The following is a 26,383-nucleotide window of genomic DNA, read 5'->3' as shown; positions in this document are numbered from 1 at the left end:
TCTGTGACTGCATTGGTTCTAGTTTTGAGTGGGGTGTTTGACTTACGAGCTCAGCCATGGAACAGATTAAACTACTATACTGATTACTTCATAGACAGTAGGACATGTAGCATTAATTTGTGATCAGATTTTGGGTAACTTTGCATTAATGCTTGAATGACTGGCGAGAAGACAATGAACAAATTATTTTTTTCCCCACAGAAATTATATTAGAAACACAAAGGTGCATTTTGACCTGCAGTGACACAAAATCTTATTGTCCAATGAAAAACTGATGAGGCCATGGTCTGGGAAGTGTTAATGCCTGTAAATTAGTGTAACATCAAACTCCAAACTTTAAGTGTGTCTCAGTGGTTAGGTGTGAAAGCACCAAAAAACACGTGGTAAAATATCAGAGTTAGCCTTTGAGGTTTGACAACAATATAATATTCCAAAAGCTGCCATGTATGATATTCTTTGTTCTACCTGTTGTTTGTACTACAGACCTGTGACCCAGCATGTGTGTGCGTATGTCTAGCAAGCTATAATTCATCTCTCTGTCTTGTCTCTTCTCACGGCTCAGTGAGTGTGTCAGCCTGCATTGGCCTTCTTTCAGAAGGTACTGAGAGATGGCAGCACCATTAAAATTTAACCCACCATCTCACCACTCACCACATACTGACAAGACATAGAACACTATACAGGGATGTATCTAACCACACTAATACACACACACACACACACACATACACACACAAAGTGAGTAATGGGATAGAAAGAGATGGGGAACAACAGAGCAAAATATTCCATCCAGATGCAAAGTAAAGAATAAGATGGAACAGATTACTCCTTGTAGGCCACACACACACACACACACACACACACACACACACACACACACACACACACACGCACGCACACACACACACACACACACACACACACACACACACACACGATGCATAGACAGCTGCAGAAATGAGAGGCATCAATTCAGCAGAGGAAATGGAAAATGTGTGTTCCATCCATCAGTTTACACTATCCCTCTCACCAAATCCACACTTTCTATTACTTTCTTCCTCATCAGCTCTGGCTTCTCACTCCTTCACCAACAGTCCCTTCAGTTTCCCCCTGTCCTTTCTGAATCTATCATTCGTTCTGTTCAATGTTTTTTTGATGCATAGCTTTTTCATTTCTCTGTCCTCCCACTGACTCACATTTTTATACTCTTTTACACCCAATCTTTCTGTTCCTGTCCCCCTGTCCTTCTCTGCCCCAGTGGAGAGCAGGATGGTAGGCAATACTGGAAGGCCTGTGGTCTTTTAATTAAGAAGCAAGGCGGAATGAGGCCACACACATACACAGACATTTGCACTGGTTGAATTGCAAAAAACCACATTATCTATAGGTCCACTTGTTAAAAGTTTGCATGAGCACCACATGTCTGACCTCAGTATTAACTCTTTGACACTGATTTGGATACATTAAATTATTGAAATAACATTCATACCCTTAACTTTCAATGCTTAAAAATACTTTAGAAAGATACGTTTCCTGATTTCTCTATCTTCAATCATAAGATCTGAAGCACAAATGATTACTCACAAGCAAGAAAAACACGAATACACACACACACACACACACACCTCATCAGAGGCTGAGGACCTGGGCTGAAATCTATGCTGGAGGGACTCAATCAGCGATTGCAATCAGTCAGAGGACATTCACACACTCTTTCGGATACACAGCTACAACAACACACAGTGATGACACACATGTAACAAGCCTTGAGCTTATGGACGAGAGGAAGACCATCAAATTATTCAGTCTACCTCTTCACCATTGTAACCAACACACACACACACCCACCCACCCACCCACACACACACACACACAGGAGGTGGGATGGATGAAGCTATTTTCAGAGCGCGTTTGTCCGTTCCCTTCGAAGGTGACTTTGGGCTGGCTAGAGTGGTAATTGGGTACACATACAAATGCCTTTTTCTTCCTCTTCCCCACGTTCTTTTCAAAGCCACCCCCTCCCACCTTTTCTTACACCATGATTCCCCTCACTGCAGCTTCTGAAAGTGATTACATTTCCGACTTGAGTGAGGGGCGAAGAGAGCAAGCAGTGGAATGAAGAAAAAGTGTGCGAGACAGATGATTGACTTGAAAAACAAAGAGAGGGTAGAAAACAGCTCTGGCACCAGATGGAAAAATAAAACAAATGGGCACACACAAATTTATACATTAGCATTTGCCACATGCACACAGAAATGCACACCTATATCCGCATATATATCATTTACTTGACAGTGGAAGGGGAAAAAAGGGGAAAATCCATGAAATGTCACTCAAACTGTCACCCTGATCTTTTGTTGAGACGCGCACACACACACACACACACACACACACACACACACACACACACACACACACACACACACACACACACACACACACACACACACACACACACACACACACACACACACACACACAGCAATGGCCATCTCATTTCCTCAGACAAGTGACATTTTCTCTCTCTCTCTCTTTCTGTCTCTCATGTGGTGATAAAATTAGCATTCCTTTCCCTCCTCTGCTTCCCTCGACGGCTGGACAAGAGGTGAGGACCACAGGGACGGGGGTGGGGGTGGGGTAGGGGTAGGTGGAAGAGAGAGAGAGGGGGAAGAAGAAAGAAAGCGGGGAACAAAAGAAGACATTAAGGGAAAGAATGAAAAGCCAGAGGGAGATATGGAGACAAAGTAAAAGAGAGCAGAGTGTGACAGGCAGAGTAAGAAGAGGAATTGGAAGACAAAGACGGAAAGACGCAGTCAGACAAAGGAACGGAGGAAAAAGAAAAATACAGAAAAATGGACAGGATGTAGACTTGTGGAGAAGGTGTGGGGGGGGGGGTATGCCCTCAAGGGATTCTCATCACCATGACTACCCTCTCCCGTCTCCTTTCCTGTCCTGTTGCGTGATGAACTCATACTACTTTAGTGGATCTCTACACGGACGAAATAGCAAACATCATGGTTTGATCAGGAATCTGTGATTAGGCAATTAGCAGTGACAAGTTTCAGATTCAGTCATTAATTACAAAGAAGATGCATGTTTAAGGACCAACGAGCAACCTTTAGGAATTAATAGCAGGACAATGATGCCTACTTTGTTTACTAAGCAAGTGTGCTCCAAGACCAAGTGTGAGGTGAATAAACCCGCGTGTGTCCATGTTTCTACAGGGACAGGGTAGAGGGCCCACAGAGTATAATTAAAAACCAGTGACAAAGAGTCCTTGGGAAAGAATGGAGCAAGAACTTTATGGAGAGAAGAAAGGAAAAAAGGGAACTGACCTTTAAAAACACAGAGGGAGACAAAGACAAAATAGAGAGATGAGAGGTATAATGAAAGATGGTATGGTGAGAGACAGACTGAATAGATTATGTGCAATTAAATACGTCAAGGAAAGAATAAAAATGTGAGAGAAAGATTTCGGATAGATTTAGTTGTTTGTGGGGCACAAAGATGCAGAGGAAGAGAAGGAATCAGAGAATCCTAATCAGAACTTTGAAAAACAATATAATGGCTGTAGAAATGTCAGCTCAAGAAGGGCGGCAGATGGAGGGAGACAGACAAAGAAGGGAGAGCAGAGAAAAGAAACATCCAGAAGACGACAGGTGAGGAAGGGTGATGGAGACACAATTACTGCTCCCCCCAGGAAGAAGGAATAGAATCTTTTTGATGCTTAGAGGCAAAACATCACCAGGATATTCTCCATTTCCCTATGGGGGGAAACAGAGCCGCCAGGTCAGGAAGGTGAATCCCCATATGATAGTGGATGTGAATGTGTGTTTCTGTGTGTAGACTAACACATTCATTGTCTAAGTGGGAAATGTTGCCCTTGAGCCAACCTTGGCTGCTGTTTCCCTCCAGCTAAGCTTTGCTTTAATTCCCAAATCAAAAGCCATCTACTTCTCTCTCCTATTACACTTCACCACTACGTGATAGTGAGACTGTATCAATGCTGTCTATCAAAACACTCTTCTAGCTTTCTTCATCTTGCTGTTCAGTCCTAGTTCAAAGATGACAAGCGGATGCAGACCTGTCAATGTAACGACTAGATCCAATTAAAGGGAACATTCCTTCTGATTTGGCTAAACCTTCACAGAGTTTAATTCAGTTAACAACCAAACTAAAGAGGAGACTAAATACATACAGTACAAAGATTTTATATAACATAAGTTCCAGGACCCATAACTAACAAACCATTAAAAACTGAAGATGTATTCTCAATTGATTCAAAGTTTGAATGGTGACATTTTCTGTGGAGAGACAGAAAAACTGCATTGTATGTGGGTGACAAGTTGAGACACCATTACCAAATTACTAATACAATTTTGGGCAAACTATTGCTGGGTAATTAAAAATGCAAATTGATTTTAACATTGCTGACATTTTCATGAGTAAGCTAAAGCCAAAACCAAATTTGAGGGAGGTCTCAAAAAAACAGTTTGTTTTTTTGTACTTTTCTGACAAGGTGTTTGAATATGAACATATTTATTTTTCATGTTCTGAAACAAAAATCATAACATGTATTGGTTATTATGAAAATATTGTTTTAGGAATATAATAATTTATTAATTATGTCTTTTTTTGAAGGAAACAGTTGCAGCTATGCAATCAATCATACAGCAGCTCTTTGACCAAAAGGACCCAAGTTGGCTAAACATAGTATATTTTTGGCTCTGGGCAATTTGAAGTTTGACAGACGCTTGTGTGAGCTGTTCAGTCACCCCGGTCATTCATTTTGTATTGCTGCTTGTTAACATGCCCTACAGTAGGGAGATGACCACAGTCTTGAATAATGGAAAAAAATATAACACCATCAATAATTATCCAGATAGATAAGCAGCATCAATAAAATACTAACACTTCCTATGCATAGAAACCAGTTTCACCATTGCTCTTCAATGTCCTTCTCAGTGAGGAAATCTTTTCAATCACTTGTTCTCTTATTATCTCCCTCGCTACATCCAGTGAGTAATGGCAGGACCAAAGGATACTGTCAGACAGCTATAAAAGTGCAATTTGCTCCATTTTCCTTGGGAATCCAAATTCACTTTCTGTGCTGTGTTACAATCTGTTAACATTCAGATGGCCAGCATTGCAGACACCACATTTACGCGCCTCCACTCCCTGCTAATGACCCTCACATAGTGTGCACATGCAAACACTCAAAAGCAAGGAGAGCAAGGACACATAAATGATGTGCATAAAAACTACAAAGCGGATACGCGTACACTCGCATGTGCACGTGCTACCACAAAATGGATGGTTGTAATGGCCTTAGAAAAGGGAAGAAGGGGGAGGAGGAGGGGAAGACAGATTTCAACAAGAAAATGTGGACAGAAAGAAACTCCATGTAGAAAGGATATGTTGCGCTGAATGAAATCAAATAACTTGTTCAATCTCACTTTTCAATCTCTACTTGGACTTTCTTCTCCTCTAATCTGCTTCTTATCCTCCAACTATTTTTTTCATGCTCTTTCTATAGCCTTTTCCTTCCCTCCTTTCTCCTGATCAAAGAAAATCTCCAAACCTCTCTTTCACTCTATCTCTTTCTTTCCTTGTTAACTTCTTCTGTGCTTGTCTCATTGCCTTCCCATCACTCACTTCTTGGCAAATTCTTTCTCACTCATTTCACTGACCCACCCTCACAGCAATCGTTTCTCCCTTTCTGTATCCCTCTCCTCCATTTCCATCACTCCTCTCTTGGAGAGCTAAGAGCCTCCTCCTTTGTTCTTGGAGAACAGCAGGGAACAATGGCGGAGAGGGGCTTGTCGTTGTGGCAACAGGCATGAGACAAGAAACAGAGAGGGAGGGAGACAAAGAAGAAAGACTGAGAAAGAAAGAGCAAGCACAGAGGGGATGCTGGTTGTTAGCCGGGCGGCAGGGAAGTGAGGGCTAGCTAATTACACTCGTTTCTATGCACACCGCAATTAAACCCTGATTCACACACATACACCGCCAGTGCTCTGAATATCTGCGAAAAGCCACACACACACTCTCACACTTCAACATCAGAGAGAAAGAGCAACAGAGGAAAGAGGTGGCAGGAAACAGAAATGGGGAAGCTGGGAATGAGAAAACAGAAATGACAAGACTGAGGCTATTTTAAATCAGTGCTACTTTTCTATCAAGTGTAACAGCACACATGCACTGAACACCTAAATTAAACAACATGAGCTACATCATCCTGTTTATTTAAATGCTATAAGTTGGCATCATGAGGTGGGTCCGTGAACTCTTCACACCCCACTAGCTGGCCTCAATGCCGTACTCAATTCTCCGTTTTCTCTCTTACACTGCTCACATTCTTCATCTGTCTTTAATTTGTCTCTATCCATCTCATCAGCTCATTTGGCTCCTTCGCTCCACAGGATGATCTTGGTCTCTCCAGAGATGAAGAGCTTCAGCTTCACACAAATTAACAAAGCAGGAATGTAGCAGAAGAGGTGAAGGACAGGCTGGTAAAAACGTGACAGTGGAATAAGAGATGGAAATGAGGAAACTTGCATCCAGGTCACACCACCCTGTGGGGTAGAACGTATGCCCTGTTTCATAAACACCACTCCCCATTTTTTTTCATCTGATTATCCATGCTCACTCTTTAGGATTAGCGTTCAGAAGAGAAAGGTGTTCAAAGCCTTCTTGAAAGTGTGTGTATTTTTCCATTACGAGTGTTGGACGTTCACGTTAAAGAGCAATAATGTGTCACTGCTTGTTTGAAAACCAGCTGATGTGTCGGTCACACTGATTTTAACATGTTCAAATCAGCCAGAGAATGTGCGTGTGTGACCCAAAGACAGCTCAAGATGCACACGAAAAGCACAATTCACACAGTAGAATGAACCAACACATACACACAAACGCAGGCTGCCAATGAGGCAGATGAAGAGTGAAAGGAGTCACTTTAAACAGCCAAACTTGTCCTGTTTCGCTTTCATAGCCCCAGTCCATTTTCATAATGCATTAAAACCACCACTGAGAAGTGAGGAAAAGGATGAGGGAAGTAGTGAGAAATGAATGCACAGAGCAAGAGAAGGATGGAAAAGAGAGGATAGGGGACCAAAAAAAATTTCTCTATCAGAGGCTTGTAGATCTATGGGAGTTCAAGGAAACGAGATCAGGAAAAAGGAAAAAGGAGTAAGAAAAGGGAGTTCGTCTCAGAGGCAAGATATGGTAATAGAAAGTGTCTGATAGAGGCACACACAGATTAGGAAGGTGGATAAAAGAAGATGGGATGCAATGATAAAACAAGTAAGGACAACCGTGAGAGATAGGGAAAGATGATTAAGTTAAAAAACTTTGATTTTGTGTGTGTATGAATGCAAATGAGTTTCCTTTATGTATGAGTTTGTAGTGCTCACAGATTGTATGTGTATGTATGTGTGTGTGTGTGTGTGTGTGTGTGTGTGTGTGTGTGCGTGTGTGTGTGTACACAGTGGCAAGGGGCAGAAGGCTCTGTGTTTCAGCACCAGCAGGCTGATGAGAGTTTGAGGCCAAACAGCCTGCAGGCAGAGCTGGCCTTGTTACCCCCCCCCCCCCCTTTCTTTTTTCGCAAACCAACATCAACACACAATCTCAAATCTACACCAAATATGACCAAAGCCACCGTAACAAGCTGAGCCTTTTGAAACTCATACCAAGGATGTAGCCATAAAAATGGATGCTGTGATATTTAGAATAATCTTTCCAACAATTTACAAATAACTCATAAAAATTCATACTGGTATATATTTCACTGGTAATTACAGTGCCAGTCAACAGTGAAACATCCTATGCACTAAACTATACTTTCTTCCCCAGGTATTTTTTTATATTAATATTTAATTACATAGTTCTTATAACATGGAATAACTTTTTATTGTTGATCAAATGAAAGTAAATGACTAAAACCTGAAACTTGCATGCGGCAGATAATCCATTACAGCTAATTTTATGACTGTCTTCTTTCTGATAAGGTTAGGTTTTGCCATCAGTGACGAACATAGCAAGCGTAACACAGCAAGTGTGATGCACTTATGGCCCAAAAAAGAGCTGCTTAACTCCCATAAGCTCAAATTATCTGATAACTTACTGTCAAACAATCTTTGATAAACATTACTGTACAAAGATAACACCTGCAAACTTTTTAAAAAAATCATCAAGTTTACTGATGGAATATATATTTAAGACTTACATAAAGCAAGCTGATAGGAGAAGAAACAAATACATACTTAGAACAAGGGGGGGAAATATTCACCAATAGTTATGAAAGAAAAAAGGGTGATTTGCAATGTGTTAAACATGCAGTCCAATCACTATGACGAATTAAATATCGGTCACAATTCAATCAAATTACAAGAGAATACAGAATTGTCGGGAAGGAAATAGTTAAGGGATAGGTTGAACAGGGGCTGAGGCATCCAAAAGTCTATCTCCTCCAAGTCAATGGCTTGAAAGCTGGCATGAAGGCTATCTCACGCACACCTGACAGAGACGGAGTGTGGCCAATAGTGCCGGAGGGAACAAGAGGGAGGGAGGGTGTCAGACAGTGAGAAAGAAAAGAAGGAAAGAGGGAGTAGACAGCTAAAGAAAGTAGAGCTTAAAAGCAGGGCACAGAAAGGGAGACGCATGGATAATAGTGTGCACAGTGGTCAGATGGCTACTGTTTGTTTTGATTTGAATGCTGGTTGCTCATTATGAGAAAAACACGAAGAGGGAAAGAGCCAGCATTTTGTCAGGAGGCTGAGGTACAGTGTTACAAACGCACAAACAGTGGCAGCCATGCACTAAAACTCTAATCAGGCATTAATAAAAATTATACCATTAGTGTCTCCCACACAAAATATCAACACACATGACAATGAATCTGGAATGCAGACACATACACACAAAAACACAATGAAAATAGAAAGAGACACAGAATGGACATCTAATGGGGCACACCTCAGTGTCGTCGCTTTTTTGAAAGAGCAGCAGAGCTATAGTAATCTCACACTCGTTGACAAAGCTTGGCTGTAGGCATCAGAGCAGTTGCTGAAAGCATACCCAGGACCTTAAAAGGCAGGGTAATGTCAAAGCATGTACAAAGAACCAACAGAAAAAAAGCAAGATAAACATTGTCTGTTTATGGATGTCCCCAGAACATACAAAAAGATGAAAGGTGAATGGAAAGAGTATGCAGACTAACAAAGAACAAGGATGGGTAATATGCAACCAGGAATATAAGAAGTAAGGCAGTCAAAGATAGAGGAAGGGAGAGGAGAGAGAGTAAAAAGAAAGATAAAATGAGAAAAATCCCAAGATTACTTCACTTTTCTTTCTTACTTATGAATAGTATTTGGCCTATATACGCAATCAGAATAAGATGGGGATGTTCATGGAAGTGAACCAACCACGCACCGATAACATTACACTCCTTAATTCCTAATTAATCCCTCTAAACTGGATTATGGTGCAGAGCATGACAGGACCAGGATTCCACCCTGATGACTGAGTGTGCGTGTGTGTGCATGCTGCTCGTGTGTGTGTGTGTGTGTGTGTGTGTGTGTGTGTGTGTGTGTGTGTGTGTGTGTGTGTGTGTGTGTGTATGTGTCTTCACTCTATGCCAGCTTGAGGTCTCATAAGGCTGGCCTGTCTTCAGTTACATGATGTTGGGAAATGAAGCTGACAGTGTCTCTGGTCCCTTGTGACTGACACACACACACATGTATGCACAATGTAAGCGTGTGCGCGCACGCACGCACGCACACACGTCTTTCATACACCCACAACAACAGTCCCTAGACAACAGGTTTTAAATGCTTATGAATTATTGTGGAGAATTTAAAAAACTCGAAGCATCACTTTACACATTTTAAGACAGGACTCATAGGGGATTTGCTCTTACTCATAACAGGCACTGGTCCACCAACACATACACGAGTCACTGTTTGAAATCCGCAGCACAAACGATGGAAGCTGAAAAAGGAAGTGTGTTGCATGACTTTTAGGAAGGAGTTAAGACAGGCTCTGGGCGGTCAGGAGGTGCTTCCAGATGACTGGACAACTACAGCTAATGTGATCAGGGAGACAGGTAGGAGAGTACTTGGTGTGTCATCTGGAAGGAAAGTAGGTAAGTATACTTGGTGGTGGAATGAGGAGGTACAGGAGTGTTTACAGAGAAAGAGGCTAGCTAAGAAGAAGTGAGACACTGAGAGGACTGAAATGAGTAGACAGGAGTACAGGGAGATGCAGCGTAAGGTGAAAGTAGAGGTAGCAAAGGCCAAAACAAGGAGTGTCTTACTGCAGCTAACCTTCATTCCTCTCCTTTCCAGGACAAACCTCCACCTCTCTAGCTTCTCCTCCACCTGTTCCCTGCTCTCACTACAGATCACAATATCATCTGCAAACATCATAGTCCATGGAGATTCCTGCCTAACCTCGTCTGTCAGTTGCTAAATTTGCTAAATAGTATTAGTTATTAGTAATTAAATATTAGTTGCTAAATAAATCATGGTACAACAGATTCCTTGACTGATGCATGACAACACCAGTCCAGCATGTGCTGACAAACACAACAATAGGACAAAGGAAAATAATGTAGAGAAAAATGAACACTTCAATCACCATGTGTGATTTTCTTAGACCCTCGTCTGTATCTGCGTCACTATGAACCAAATGGCAAATATTCCACTCCCTGAAGATAAGGTGCACTTATGACAAACAAACACACGGTTGCAAAACACCAAGTCAACTATAGGGCAATTTGCATATGATTTGCATATGCTTTTCACATCAGGAGAATGTCCATTCTACATCAGTGACATTCTCAATTCTTTTAACTAAACCATCCTTGGCAACTAACAGTTAACTGTATATTGAAACAACTCATTGACTACATACATAACAGTCCGTGAAAAATCCTAGTTAAAAATGTGGATGGAAGATGTCACAAATGGATAGATGGCATAAGATAGGGAAGAATTAATGAGCTTTTACTCATTCTACACCACAGGGCTTGTTGAAGTGCTATGCAGTATTAAGCAGATGATCTCCAAGGAGGCCCTGTGTTATTGTGCTTGCTAGTGCACAGCATGTGCTGTGGCTGGCCATTAACTGTGTGTAGTTTTGTACCAAGGCCTAGATAAAAAAGTCTGATATGGGGAGTGAAGAAAACCTATGGAGACCCAAACAGTGTCAGTAGAGGAACGCATTACATGACTTGCCTTAACGTGAGAGGAAGAGTGTGAGAAAGAAAAGCATCGCAGAGAATTAAAAACACAGAACTGCCAGACATGTTGATCAGCAGTGTTTACTGCAAAAATAAGCTACATCACTATGCGAGACCTAAACACCTGGTCTGCTTTGGATCTTCACATTTGGTAATTCATAATCCCACGAGAAACTTAATTCATTCCCCTTTTACTTACCTCCATTTCTACCTTGTAAAACACTGGTCTATTTTCATTAATGAATCTTCTTCTCAATTATTTTTGTTGTTCTTTCACTCACTCCCTCACTGCTCTCTTCAGTTGCACACAATCACCGCTGCCATCCATTCCTCTCTGAGCCTCATTCATTCTGTACCTCTGTCACTCAACCCTAAACAACTCCATCCATTTTCTTGTCTCGTGAACCAACATTTACCCCCATCCATCAGTATCTCCCCTATAGTTCCTAACAGTATTACTACTCACAACTTCTGAAAGTCACACTAATTCCAAAATTTAAAACTTAACATTAGAGCTTTGGGTTGCCATGGTATTCTTGCATTACTGTATATTGACTTTTTTGTTCCTTTTCAGGCTAACAATGCATAATCTTGATGTTTGTTTCCTTCATCTGGTTTCAATTAGGCAGCATACTTCTCATCATCCGTCCTGCAACCAAATATTTGGACTTTCCCATATTGATGGCAAGCTTTTATGCTGAGAAGAAGTATCTTAAGAAGCAACAAAAAAGAGTGTTTTCAGTTATTTTCTCCTTCAAAAGCTCACAGTGCTGCATCACGTGCTACCAAAATCTTTCTTAAACAAAGAGAAAGCAGCACATTTGTGGTTCATTCTATGCAGGAATCTTATTAAAATGAAATTTGATAGAAGAAACTTGTCTATAAACAGGCAATGCATAACATATTAATTCTTAAGATCTGTCTGAAATGTAATGATACAATAGATTAAAAAATAATTAGTATTTTGTCAATTTTTGCTGTTACGTTATGTTACTTTTGAAGTAGTAATACATGATGTAATAATAAATAAAAACAAAGAAACCACTGAGAAGGTCAAAACCTTTGAAGCAAAAATCAAAATAGAAAGTAAAATCTCAGGGTTCTTCAAAAAGTTTCCAGAACAGACCTAAAAAAAACATTTTTAGAGAGATCTTTAGAAGTCTCAGGCGCATCGCTCCATTCAGCCAAACAGACAGGAGTTGCTGTTGTGCATGCAAAACAAACCCTGAAAGGTTTGCTCTGCTCGCTGAAAATCTAAAAGTAGCTGGTTGAGCAGACAAAGCACTTCCAAGTACAATACAACAGAAAGGGTACCAAAACATGCAGTTTCTTTATATGTATGGTAAGTCTCATATATTCCATCTTGTTATTAATGCCGTCATTTGATCTCACATGAAATGACAGTGTTTTTAGTTCTTATTATGTCTGTTATACTCAGCGCGGTAAAAGGTTAATGGACCATTGCTTTACTCTATTAATGTTATTTTTATTGTGTGTTTCTAAAAGTATACTGTGACAGATCCTCAAAAAATTCAACATAAAAAGAGGTTCTAAATGCTAATTGTTCTAAACGCTAATTGCATTTTTTGAACTAATCACATTGGTTTCTGACTGAGCCAGTGTGTGTGAGTATTTATCCATTCATCCATTCATCATTTAAACCCGCTTCATCCGCTGTCACGGAGAGGACTCAAACCGGGAGCCGCCTTTCTGTGCGGCAACAGCGCTACCCACTGCGCCACCGTGCCGCCCATGTGTGAGTATTTAATCCCTTACAAAATCAACATAAAAATTATTAATAAATGGTGATGGCTGGCACAAGCAAAACCAGGCCAGATTACCATCAGCTCCAATCAATCAAATTGGTGTAATAGACCATTTTCAGGAGCATGACATTGACTAGTAAGGTCAAAAGTAGCACACTATGCCACTATCAAAAGAAACTGCTGAAGAAACTGCCATTTCATGTGAGATAAGAGGAGGAATGTGATTAAAATATATCAGTTTAGCAACGGTTTCAAAGTTATGTCTAAAGCTCTGGGACACCACAGATTCACAGTGAGAGATAATATCTATGATAGGGAATACTTGGAACAACCGTGACCCGTTCCAGAAGTGGCCAACCCAGAATACAGAAAAAAGACAGTAAAAGCTTACTCAGGAAGTCACAAAAGAGCCAAAGAATTCCCATGAATCTGCAGGCCTCTCTCGTTTCAGTAAAAGCCTGTGTCTGTGAATCCTCCATTTGAAAGACGCTGGGCTAAAATGGCATCCACTGAATAAAGTCAAAGTGAAAGCCACTGCTAACCCTGAACATTAAGGATTTTCTGAAATGTATTAGAACCTCAGAGGTTGTCGTAGTAGTAGTAAAGGAAGAAGCAGCTCAGTCAACTAGGTCTTGGGCTGGGGACCAGAGGGTGGTCAGGTCAAAGCCTATGTGGACAAAAAAGTTCACAATGTGAACTAGCAGTGGGGAGGTGCCAGTTCACCTTCTGAGCACGACTGAGGTGGCTTTGAGCGAGGTACAGGCCCCTTGAGCGAGGTACAGGCCCTGAAACACACACAAACAGACACACACACACACAGACACACACACACACACACACACACACACACACACACACACACACACACACACACACACACACACACACACACACACACACACAGAGTGGAAAAATAATTTCCCCAAGGGGATTATTAAAGGACATTTCTTCTTCTTCTGCAGACACACAATTGTGTCATACAGTAAGACAGTCTCTAACATTCAGTAAGGGTGTCCACTTCTGCCTGTTTTAAAAGGAATCAAACTAAAGACTTTGAGCGGTCCAGACCCATTGAGATGCTTTGTAAGACCTGAAGAGAGCAGTTCATGCTCATAAACCCACCGTTGTGGCTAGTCTAAAGCAGCTCGGCAAAGGGTGACTAAAAATTCCACCACAGTAATATCAAAGACTGCTCTTCAATTATCAGAAGTGTTGTATTGCAGTTGCCACTGCTAAAAGTGGCACAACCAAATATTACTTCTAGGACAGCTACTGCTTTTTAACACTGGCAGTGTAGGTACTGGATAACTAGTTTGTCTGATTAAAAAAAAAAAAAAATCTTACATCTTATGTTTATTAATTAAGACTATCGTTCATTTTACATTAAATTATGTTTAAAAATCTGACAAACTCTTAGTTTGGTAGAAGTTACACAGCAAAAGGCCCAATGGATCTCACAACACTCTGTGTATATAGTACTATAGCAAACGTGATACTTTAAAAACTTGCCATAAAAAAGAAAACAGGAAGATTTAGGGCAAACCAGGGATGTGTTTGTCGCTGACAACGGTCAAAAACAAGCTGGAAATTGAGTAGCAGAAAATGTGACTTTTTCGGCGAAGGGTGAATTCAGATGCCAAATTTTATTGCAAGTCGAGCTTTATGGTCCCTTTGACATTATAAAATTCCAAAGTTCCCCAAATAAGATCAATACTAAGTCTTACCAGCATTCACATTATGATGAATTACTCATCTGTAGTTTCTATTTCTTTTCTCCTTTTAGTCCCTGATGCCCGACTCCCTTCACCCTGCTTTGACGGTCTCAGTTTTCTCCTGCAGTTAATCTGCCGGGTGGACTGATGAGTGCTTAGGGAACTGACAAGAGTAAGATGAAGGAGATGACGAAAAAAAGGAATGAGAGGAGGGAGAAAGGGGGATGGGAGTGAGAAATGGCCATACATTATTGAGCATACAGAGTGGGGTTTTTAGGGAATAAATGTGAAAGCATGTTTAGGGACAACCTTTTCCCTTCAGCCCTCCCCCTCTTTCTCTTTTCCTTCAGTGCTTGCCCTGCCTCCAACTTTCTTTCCCCAAGAGGCTAACCACATCTCTTATTCAGAGGGGAGGTTAAAAATTCAAAACTAGGAGAGAGGAGGCTGGGGGGAAGGGGGGGAGAGAGAGAGTACCTGAAAATGGTCAAAATGAGGGAATGTCTTTAGGGAGATTTCTCAAGTGCTAATCTAGAAAGCTCCTTGCTTTGATTAGATGTGTGTATGGGGGGGGGGGGTAGTGGTAGAGTACAAGGATGGGGGAGGAAAAAAGTGAGGAAGGAGGAGGAGGAGATTGTGTAGATGTACACTTTCCCGAAGTGCAGTGTAGTGTAGCACACAACGTGGTAAAAAATTAAGGTGCCTGCAGGCTGAAGCAAAACCCATGTCTCACAGAACATGACACATGCAGATACTGAGAAATGGAGACACACACAGACACACGAACAAGCTGTAATTGACCAAATAGGACAAAAACAAAGCATTATTATACTCTCAAACTATGAATTCAAATTTGAGTTAACGTACTAACACATAAACACATAAATCATAGTCTACACACAGAGTCACATGTTTAATAGTTGGAGATTGAGGTCAGAAAGTGGAGCAATGCCTAGTCCACCAAGCTCTGTAAATATCATTGCTTTCTAGTGTAAATGCCACTGGGTTATCCATATTACCAGGGGCCATATTACACCAGTAGAAATAAAAACGATGCAGGTTAAAATGTAAAAAAACAAGCAGACTCTGGTCAAGCAAAAACCAAGTCAGAGAACACACATGAGAATAAACAGGATAGTACGTGCCTTAAGAAAGTTAGTACAAGTGTGTACAAAGTTTGGGAGAAATTTATAGTTTTAATATGTGTGACTGTGTGAGAACCCTGAAGACATGGTCTGAGCGATCAGCATAATGGGAAAAGGTAGTCTAACAGCGCCACAATAAGTCAGGAGCGAGCTAACACCACATCAGGAGCAGCTTAAGGCTACTGTTAAACAATTAGACTGAGATAGGAGCTCTGGATTTTAAAGGATGGTTTAAAATGCCTGTGATGCTGCAATCTATCATGCCTTTTCTCATTTTACAGCTGGCTTCAGCTTCCCCCCTCACCCGTCTTCATTAATTTTTCCAGATCCATCCCTCACACATTGTCTCTTTCCATAAAAAACCCTTTATCAGGCAGATATAACAAAAGAAAGAGGAAATCAGGAGAGAGAAGATGAAGAGGAAAAGAAGGAAGAGAGATGGGACATGATGCTCCTGTCTTGCAAACGCCATCAATGAAGTTATTGCTCTTTGCAATTGTATTCTGTAAGCTATCAGTGGCATCAAACTGGGCCAAGTCTCCCTGTGTGTATGTGTCTCAGCAAGTTTGTGTATATATCATTGCCCTCAGGGGTAACTAATATAAAAATACAAAAAGACATAAATAAAAGGAAATAAATAAATACAGGGATTTGCTGCTGTACAGCTGTAATCAGACCAACACTCGACTGGCACTCAAAAAGAAATTAGCATTCTTCTTCAAAACCACGGTTTCAGTATGACCCTTTTTTTAGACCCATCTATACCAACACAAAAACCCTTCTACCTTCACAAATGCAGGCAAGCACACAAGTGCACACAAATGCACACGCAGCACACATATATAAGAAAAATGTAGGGGGAGGGAAAAGAATACACTGTCAAGACTGGCTATAAAGGTAAGAGCTGGTGAAAGTAGTGTAGGTGTGCTTACATACATGCTTTCATTCCCACATCCTGCTAATTTTTTCTCTCTTGGCCTGAGTGAAAAGAAATATTATTCCAATGACTGTAGATACTTAGCATCTGTAACAAGCTCAACCAATCCTGCAATTAAACACACACGCAAAAATCACACACATACACAACCACCTGTGTGCAATACACGCGCACACACACACGCACACGCACACACACACACACACACACACACACACACACACACACACACACAGTCTTTGTCCTTGCTCAGCTGTCATATCACTGGGAACATTTAAATGGTAATGGTGTTGAGATGAGAGCCTGTAACACTGGCTGGTCGGAGGACTTCTTGGCTGGTTGGTCCGTTTAAAAACAGGATAATCTCCAGGAAAGAGAAAAGGCAGCACGAAGATTAGGCACACACAGCGGTAATACTCCGCCATGAGTACACTTAGCTCATTTGCATGTAAAGCAGAGGAGATATAAAGACGAAGGAATGGAATAAAGAGAATGAGTTGGACAAAAGTGTGTTTGAGTGTGTGCTTACATGTGTATGCATGAGTGTATGCTTCGCTTGTGCACGTGAGTGAGCTGTTGCTGAGAGAGGCAATGTGAGTAAACACAGATGTGTTTGAACCTGATAAGGCCTGATGAATGAGTGGCATTTTGCTGCTGTTCCTCAACCATAAAGAGATGGTTTATGAGGGAACACTTGCTGTTGCTGCACTGAGAATACACACTGAGGCTTAGACAGCAAGCAAAGCCAACCTAATGCACTGCTACCGTTCAAGGCTTAAAGAGTTAGGATTCAAACTTAATATAAACATTTTGCCATACACAATCTATAAACAACAAACATTTTCATTCTCTGGTGATACATGCAAACACAGATGAAAGGGTGGACCAGATGTATGCATCTTTAACAGAATGCACACAGATCCATGGTTATCCAATTGTGTGGCTATTTGATTTTGCCAAAATGGTGAGGAGAAAAAACAGGGATGACAGATATAAGCAGAGAAAAGGGTGCATCCATAAATATACTGAATAAGAAAGACTATGCAGAAAGAATAGGATTTTTTTCTGGGACTTTCTACAGCATTAGTGACCCTTACATTAACCTGCCTCTCTCTGTACCCCAGCCTGAACACTGCATGATTTATAAACAAGGCTTTCCATGTGGACTACGCAAGTACAAACATGCACACCCAGACATACACACAAAACTTAAAGCGCATTACACAAACAAGCTTCTCAAAGCCAATACTAATTCAACACAGGCACACAAAAACACTATTATGACTTAATACAGCATTCCCGTTCCTCATTTAGTCACTGAAGTGCTCTATTAGTATATATTCTGAGGAGTCCCAGGAGACTGCAGCTCTGAGTCTATGCACACTACCCATAAACTCAAATCTAAATCTCTCCCTAATTATAAACAATCACACACAAACACACAAAACACACAAATGCCCATTGGCTGTGGGAGATCTAACAGTGGAAAACAAACATCTAGAATTGGGTTGCAGGGGTGATTATGAAACTGGGATGGAATGAAAATAGAAAAGGGGTGGGGGGGTTGGGTTGGTAAGGACAGTAAAAGTTAAAGACTTTCTATTTCTTACTTGTGATCACTTTCAACAACAGTCTTAAAGTTATTTATAAGGTACGTCATGTTTGCAGCAGTATAAATGATGAGCCATCTGATACATAATTAGAACAGACTCTAAACTGTATCATTGTTTGATGTCTGTGTAGGTTCTCATTATCCAGGTCATGGTTATCCAAAGCTGTTTACAATCACTCCACTGGACTTTAAGAAAATTTCTTGAAGATATTTTACCTCTCATTTGAGGCTACTTCAGTTCTTGTTTCACTGGACTGATTTAAACAGTTTTGGTTGTACCACTATTACATGATATAGCCTATGAACTCTACCTTATGAAAGATCAAACGGCAAAATTTAAATGATTATATGCCAAGTATTGGACATTTTTAAAGGACTTCTGTAATAAGTTAGCAAAAAAAAGGAAGATTTTTTTTAAAAAGCATGTCAAAACAATGGACCTTGAAAAACAAGGCATGAAATCCTAATCAAGCTCATCAAGTAAATGATTATAGAAAAAAATATGTCATCCCTTTAATAAATTGTTATACAACCAACCTGAGGCAAGTGCACACACATGAATTGACGTTATCCAAAGTATTTTCTTGCTGATGTCTCATTAAGGTGAACACTGAATGAAACATGCCAAAAAAAGAGCGAGAGACAAACAGGAGGATGAAAAGGAAAAAAAGATTTTTTTTGAAGACAAGGAGATCAAAAGGGTTATTACATTTGATTTGTCAAATATACTGAGCTCCTTCATCCAGCCACTCTTGAACACAGTATATAGACAAACCTTCATTAACAAATCTGAGTTTATTTGCAAAAAATTGTCCATAATTTATTGGGACCAAATGTGATACAGAGAGCTGCTACTGCTTTCATAGGTGTTATGTAGTCGTCCCAGTGAAAAACATCACAGAATAATAACTCTGGATTAGGATGGAGGATCTCAAAGAGAAATGAGATCTTCATACGGCAACAGAGAAACACAGGAGAGAGAAGGCTGCAAACCTGGGAGAATTGGGAAAGGAAAATGATCCTTATATTATGTGGATTAAAAATCAAATACCTGTATGCCACAGGCCCTTTTATCTCTAGCATCAAATTAATCACCACTGCTCCCCTTAGCCAAGCCTTTCCCCCTCTGCTCATTCTTCTTTTTGTTTTACCAATCTCTACCTTCCTTTAGCCATATATTGCTCTCTTTTTCTGTTATTCTTTTGCTAATTGGGCTATATGAGGTGCAGAATTCAAAAACCACTGCTAGTAAACGCAGTCTTTCTATCTCATCGGGTTCCTAAGTGTACAAACGTTTAAATGTGACTGTGACCTACTTTTCTCAAGGTCAAGGTCATCAGCTTACTTTCATCCCCTTTGCTGCCTGAGTAATGTTATTTTTGCTTCATCTTTTTATCTGCAACAGTTGCGAAAATATTTGGTGGATGGACGAACGAACGAACGATTGAAAGGACGGACGGACAAACACACCAACACTGACAATCGCAATACATCACCGCTTTGAAGCGGGATGTCAGTCAGTCATCTTCAGATTACCACCGCTATATCCACCGCAGCGGGTCACGGGGAGCTGGAGCCTACCTCAGCGGCATAGGGCGTGAGGCGGGGGACACTCTGGGCACAACGCCAGTGCACCGCGGAATGTAATAATCATAATAAATTATTGTTATATGGATGGAGTTAGGGTTAGGCAATATACCATTGATGAGCTGTCTGCAATAGTCATCCCAAACATTTTATATTTAGCCTATTGCTAAAGACAGAAGTCCTTCATATCCTAAATACTTCTTTTCCTGATCTTCGCAGACACCAAACCATTCAATGTCATTGCGATCAGCGTCTCTAGCACTTTGTATTGTAGACCACTTTTCGGCTGCTATGACCTGTTGCCAAAGTGACGAATTTCCAGGTACTAGGTTCATGAAAAACATTCTTGAAGAACCCCAGTCTGTTCCTTATGGGCCAAGGCTTCAATTCTGTTGCATTTCTGGATTTAAATGCTGCAACTACTGTCAAATCCCAACCAAGGGATGAAAATCAGGTGACTATGACGACAACTCTATAATATTACAAGATCTTTCTGAAACCAATCCTTGGTGGACTTTGAGGTCTGTTTTGGATTATTGTCCTTCAGGAATGTCCAACAAAGCCCAAGCTTCAGCTTGGTCACATTTACATTTAATTTACTGCTAACATTTCCTGTACTTGATGGGATTCATTTTACCGTCAGCTGCCTACTTATTTTCAGTTTTGGAGTAATCCAACCACTTAAAAGCATCATCAAGCCAATGCCATGTTTCAAGGTAAGTTTATTTTTTCCCTCAAGCATGAGCTGTTTTTTCCTTCTCCAGACATTAATAACATTATTTACACATGAGTGCTTTTATGGTAGATGTTATTGATGAATCATTTTTAAAAGAAGTTAAATTTAACATCTGTGCACCAAGCACAAGAAAACTATAATCCGGCTACTGCAAACAGATGACAAAGAGTCTATTATGAAAATAGAACTATTGTATAACAATTTTGTCCAAAATTGCCCGTCGCATCCAAAAGGGGCACTTAAAATGTGATGCAGTTGGTTAAAAAAACCAACTTCGAAAAAACGCTAAAAAACTGAATGAAACTCTGAGTACTTTTGTACCAGAATAAATAGAACTAGTACAAATGTACCAATGAATGAATGTTAAGATTATGCTTGTGGAGAGAACTGGATTATGAACAATTTTAGATTTTTTAAAAAAATTTCAAGCTTCTTTCCTCTGTACCAATGAACTCTAAAATCTTAAAATATTCTGGAAATTGTTGAACTGAAACTGATAGTGAAAAAATTGCAAATGTGTAAATGATTTAGAGCATTTGAATCAACATGGGGAAGTTCAAGACTCTGCATGCCTTCAGGGTTGTATGGGGTGTCTGGCTGAAGTTAAGGTGAAGAGTCAAAAATCTCAAAATGCGGGCTTTTTAAGCAGACCATTGATTTGGAGAAGACGTCTGGAAAAATGTTTGTTTTTTTTGGTGTATGAAAGACAATAAGAAAATAAGTAATACCAAAAATGTACCAATCAAGCTAAATACTTTGATGTTTGAATGAAGTCCCTAACTTAGAGCATGTGGATATAGTTAAGTAGGTATTTTCACACACACCTAATCCTGGCATAGCAGTAATGGCTGTTTGCAAGTGAAGTTTAATCGTTTAACTGTACAGCAGTAAAATGTGTTGAGGGAACAAATGCAAGACTGGAATAACTCGAATATGAGCCACCGTTTCACTAATATAGTAATGTGGACATTTTATATAGAAACACTGATGAGATTGTGGAGTTAAATAAGAGGGTGGAGTTACAGAAGGAGGGTGGGAGGGAGAGGGAGATAGAGAGAGAGAAGGAGAGAGAGAGAAGGAGAGAAAGAGAAAGATCTACATGTAGTTTGCAGAATAAATAAAAATTACTACACAGATGAAAAGCTACAGCAATGTATAGCCAGAGGATGTGTCTCCCACCATCAGCTCTCTGCTCTTCCACCAAGCCTCAGAGGTCACCCCTGACCCCTGCCCTCGGCACAGCAGAACCCCCGCCATATATTAGTGTTCTGTGTGGGTGCGTGTGTTCAAGTGCGTGTGTGTGCAAACCTTACTGCGCTGCTGGGCAGCGGATGACGAGGAGGAGGAAGAAGGGTCAGGAAAGGTCAGTGTTGGCTCAGTGTGGTGTTGGCCTGTACTTGCTGGGTAACGAGGAATTGGATGCATAAGAGGAAGAAAAGCAGGAGGATGAGAGGAAATGAAGCAAGTCTCCCAGAGGTGAGGGATAAGGAAAGATAGGGAGGTCAGTAGGAATGCATTAGACCATGAGTGGTGTGTTTGAGCAAGAGAAGGAAAGATGAGAGGTGAAGGGTCTGCATATCTGCATACCCAAATATGCATTGATTAAACTGTAAAAGCACATGAAAAGCTCAATGCTATACCAGTTCTGGAGCAAAATTCAACAGATTAAAAACATGCAAGGGAAAACGATTCGTTAAACAATAAGTGAATAACGGTCTGTCTCACTCTCTTACCTACAGAGACACACATCCAGCACATCCACGCGAACGGAATTACAGACAGGTGTGGGGCTATGAAAAGGCCACGGTGTCTTTATAGTCAGCTCTCAGAAAAGGTTATTAGAAATCAACCTGAACAGGCGGCTGTCTCAGCCAATAATAAGCAGAAGCATAGGTGTCAGGGCAAGAGGATGGTAGTGCTGGATCAAATCAAGAAGTGACAAGCCTGCATTAGGATTTGTACAGGTGAATGCAGATGGAACAGCTGACATTTAACTGGCATCAGCAGCTAGCATCAGCCATGTGTACAGGAGCTCTTCTGTTGATGTGCCTGACACATGAGTACGGACACCAAATCTGAAGGTCAGATTGAATTATATACACATCCAGACACACTGTCTGTTTTCTCGGTGTCCTGCTTATGGAATGAATATGGAGGAGTTAGAGGAGGAGACTCAGGGACACAGGGACAAGGTGATACGGGGGGACAGGTGTGTGTATGTGTGTGGGTGCTAGCATACGCCTGTGTGTCAGCGATTTGTGCCAGGACAGCAGGTGGCTAGTCAAAGGACATTAGTGACCTTCTGCTTATCCCTCCCTCGACCCTCCTCCCTTTGTCCATCTCTTCCTCCTTCCATGAGTCCCATCTCACTCGGTAGTGAGCGTTCTGTTTCTACATAAGTCAGGGGCACATTGAAAGAATGCACACGCAACCACAGATGTGGGTGGTTGTTTTGACACAACGTTGCTGAATAATGTAAATGTACAGTGTGTCCTCCAAGCAAAGAGATGAGATGTAGGCTATAGGAGGAGAAATAACTAAACGTGCGTGAGATATTCTTACCTTTAGTGGCTGATGGAAGCAGCACAGGAGAGAGGAAGTAGACGAGGAGTCGGCAAGACAGGAGAGAGACAACACTCATTACTCAGGAACAAAACATGAACAAAGCTATAGTGAAAAGACACAAGCCACACACTCACTCTTTGTTTGTGAAGAGAAGGTTAAAGTGAGTTTGGCAAAGAGCTCATTGTTTTCGAATTGCTCCTCTTTTGCTGAAATCCAGAAACTCTTCTCAGAAAGGTCCTCTGGTCCGAGCTAAGAGAAACAAATGCCAATATTTACAGTGAGGGGAAGACAAATACAGAAGGAGATAAAATAAAGACAAGCATTGTATGACTTAAAAACAATCTTATCAGATTGATTAAACTGAATTCCAAAATTGGTCATCTGTGCAAGTGGTAAACAATGGGTAAACAATGAGGAGTAGATTAAGAAGTCACAGGCATAAAAAAAAACAGCAGGGCTGAAAAGGAAAGAGGCAGAGTATGATAGTAGAGGGAAGAGAGAAGGCTAAAGGAAGGAAGGAAGGAACAAAGGGGGAAAGAAACAAGAAGTCATTTTCTCTAATCTTCACACCCTGTCTAACACAAAGCGCCTTGAGCTTCACACACAAAGAAAAAGACGTGCAGAGGGTTCCACTATTTTCATCTCCTTATTTTGTCCTTCCCCAGCCTTAGTCACTTACGTTATATCCTTCTCTTTGTCTCAGTATAGCTTTCCCTTAATTAACTTGTGACTAATGCAACACCAGTTCAGAACATGCCCTTTCAGGATGGCCTCTGATTGGCCCATAGTAAAGATGCTTGTGGTTTTCTTGATCAACTCCCATCTAACATACTTCGCTCATCCTTGGGCCCTCACAATGCACCTGACAAGTGACTTTATCTAACAAACCCCAAGTGTACACATTATGTTGGTGTAAAAGCTGACACAAATATTTTATTGTCTGAACTAATAAGGACCTACTATTCTCATAAACACATTCTGTGTGTTAAAAACATAAACTGGACTTAGGAAGCTGTGGGTCTTTTTGAAGTCTTGACAAAGTGCTGTGTTGTTTTTACTCCAGGTATTCATACAGGGCATTTGTGCTTAGTTAGGAAGACATGTCCAGTTTGCAGAGCTTACAGAGCACCACAGCATTCAGTCAATCTAAAATACTCCCACACATTTAAATGACTGAGGATGAGGATTTTCAGCTGCAGCTTGTTCTCTGACGGAATCATACTTTAATCCATGGGTTTTCATTTACTTACTCCACTGCTGAGACCAAACAGTTATATACCTACAAATATGGGCTCCATGTTTATAGTTTGACTAAAATAATCTTTTATTTTTATTATACAAAGTATAAAATGTTACTTTTTTTATGTTACATGTTTTTGACAAAAATCAATTTTTAAAAGTTATCTGTTTTTGACCACTTCCTCAAATTTATAGAATGATTTGGCAAAGGCATAAAAGTATCAATAAACTAAGAGGTACAAAAACAAAACAAAACAGTGCACACACAGAGCAAATAAGCAATTATGTCATTGATATCATATTCCCCCTGTTTGAGCATTGTTCACCTGCCGTCTCCCCACCTATATATTTGAATAAGCTCACATGAAAACCTCACACTGTCACGCTTTAACTCCACTACCTGGCAATCAAGCGCCCAACAAATACTCTATTTTCTGTTTAATGACCATTGACATATAATGCTAACACACTGTGCACAAGAAAACAAACGTTTTTTTTGCTGGCGTCTTCCCGGAAGTTCGAATTAACTCCAGTCTTCACATTTGTCCATGTCTCTCACTTACGGAGCCATTTTGGCTTTGTCAAACATAGCGGTATATTTTCTTGTGACGGCGAAGAAAAAAAAAGAAAACAAAGTCTGATATTATTGTTTTATTGTAGAATTTCCATGGATTCCCGCTAGTTATATTATAAATATATTAATATTGGGGATATCATATATCCATATTGCACCTTGATGGGACGTCAGCACTTCCTTCGACCCCCAGCAACTATCATGTGAAGTTTTATGCATGTCAGATGAACTATTCTCACAACAGGCAAATTATATACACAAGAAGAGACAGATGCCTCTTATTCTAAGAAGAGGAAGCCGCTGAGAAGGTGTAGGGAAAATTCAGAAAGAGGAATAAGTAGAACTGAAAGAGAAAACCGGTAAGAAAGCGGTGGTAGCAAATTTACGGATATCAGTCCTTTCATTATGGACAATGCCTCCAGGATGGCACATAAGAAAGAAAAGACATAGTGGTGGGAAAGGAAATGTGATATGGGGATGAGCTGAAGGAGCAGAAAAGAATGCAAGAGAGCATGCAAAAAGGAGGATGAGACTAAGCCTAAAAAATTTTTAATTTAAATTACAAAAGAATACTGTCCTTTCTAGTAGCAATTTAATTATCTTTCAGTGGCACAGTTAAAAGAAGGCGGCTTATTAAAAAGCAATTTCTGTGACATCCTCGTCAAACACTCTCAACAGCCTGAGAGAGAAAGAGAGAGAGAGAGAGAGAGAGAGAGAGAGAAAGAGAGAGAGAGAGAAAGAGGGAGAGAGAGAGAGAAAGAGAGAGAGAGAGAGAGAGAGAGAGACAGAGAAAGAGAGAGAGAGAAAGAGAGAGAGAGAAAGAGAGAGAGAGCGAGAGAGAGCGGGGAGAGAAAGAGAGAGAAGCTAAATGCTGATGAAGCCTGCTGAAGCCATTAAACAGTAGCTAGAGGCTATAGAAAGACAGAGGGCCGTTTTGATGTTTTAACCATCACAGATGAGAGTGAGGAGAGGAACATGAAACACATTCATGAGAAACACGTATGCATGCAAGTCACTTTAGGTCAGATCGGACTGGTAAAGCTACATTTCAAACTTCTCTCATATTGCTACTGAGAAAAAAAGCCCAATACTTGATATTTCCAACTGCTATATAATAAGGGTTAATCACAGTATAATTCTGTACTTATTTTATATGAAAATCACATAGCTGTCTAAATATTAGAGGCCTGGCAAAGCAGAACCATGTAACTAAACTATTTGTGAATGCATGTATCAAGTTAATTTATGGGTATTGACCATTTGAAACTGATGGT

General features: G+C 40.5%; 1 protein-coding gene across 1 annotated transcript in view; it reads right to left on the bottom strand.

Annotated features, from left to right (window-relative positions):
* Positions 1-26,383, bottom strand: part of LOC137603184 (protein diaphanous homolog 1) — a 96,967-nt gene that overhangs the window by 34,689 nt on the left and 35,895 nt on the right. Inside the window, exon 18 of the mRNA XM_068326422.1 lies at positions 23,431-23,545. Within this exon, the coding sequence (XP_068182523.1) occupies positions 23,431-23,545 (115 nt within the window). The remainder of the gene's footprint in view (positions 1-23,430; positions 23,546-26,383) is intronic.

The sequence above is a fragment of the Antennarius striatus genome, chromosome 10 (assembly GCF_040054535.1).
Source record: "Antennarius striatus isolate MH-2024 chromosome 10, ASM4005453v1, whole genome shotgun sequence".
NCBI lineage: Eukaryota > Metazoa > Chordata > Actinopteri > Lophiiformes > Antennariidae > Antennarius > Antennarius striatus.
This window is presented reverse-complemented; position numbering and strand designations above follow the sequence as displayed.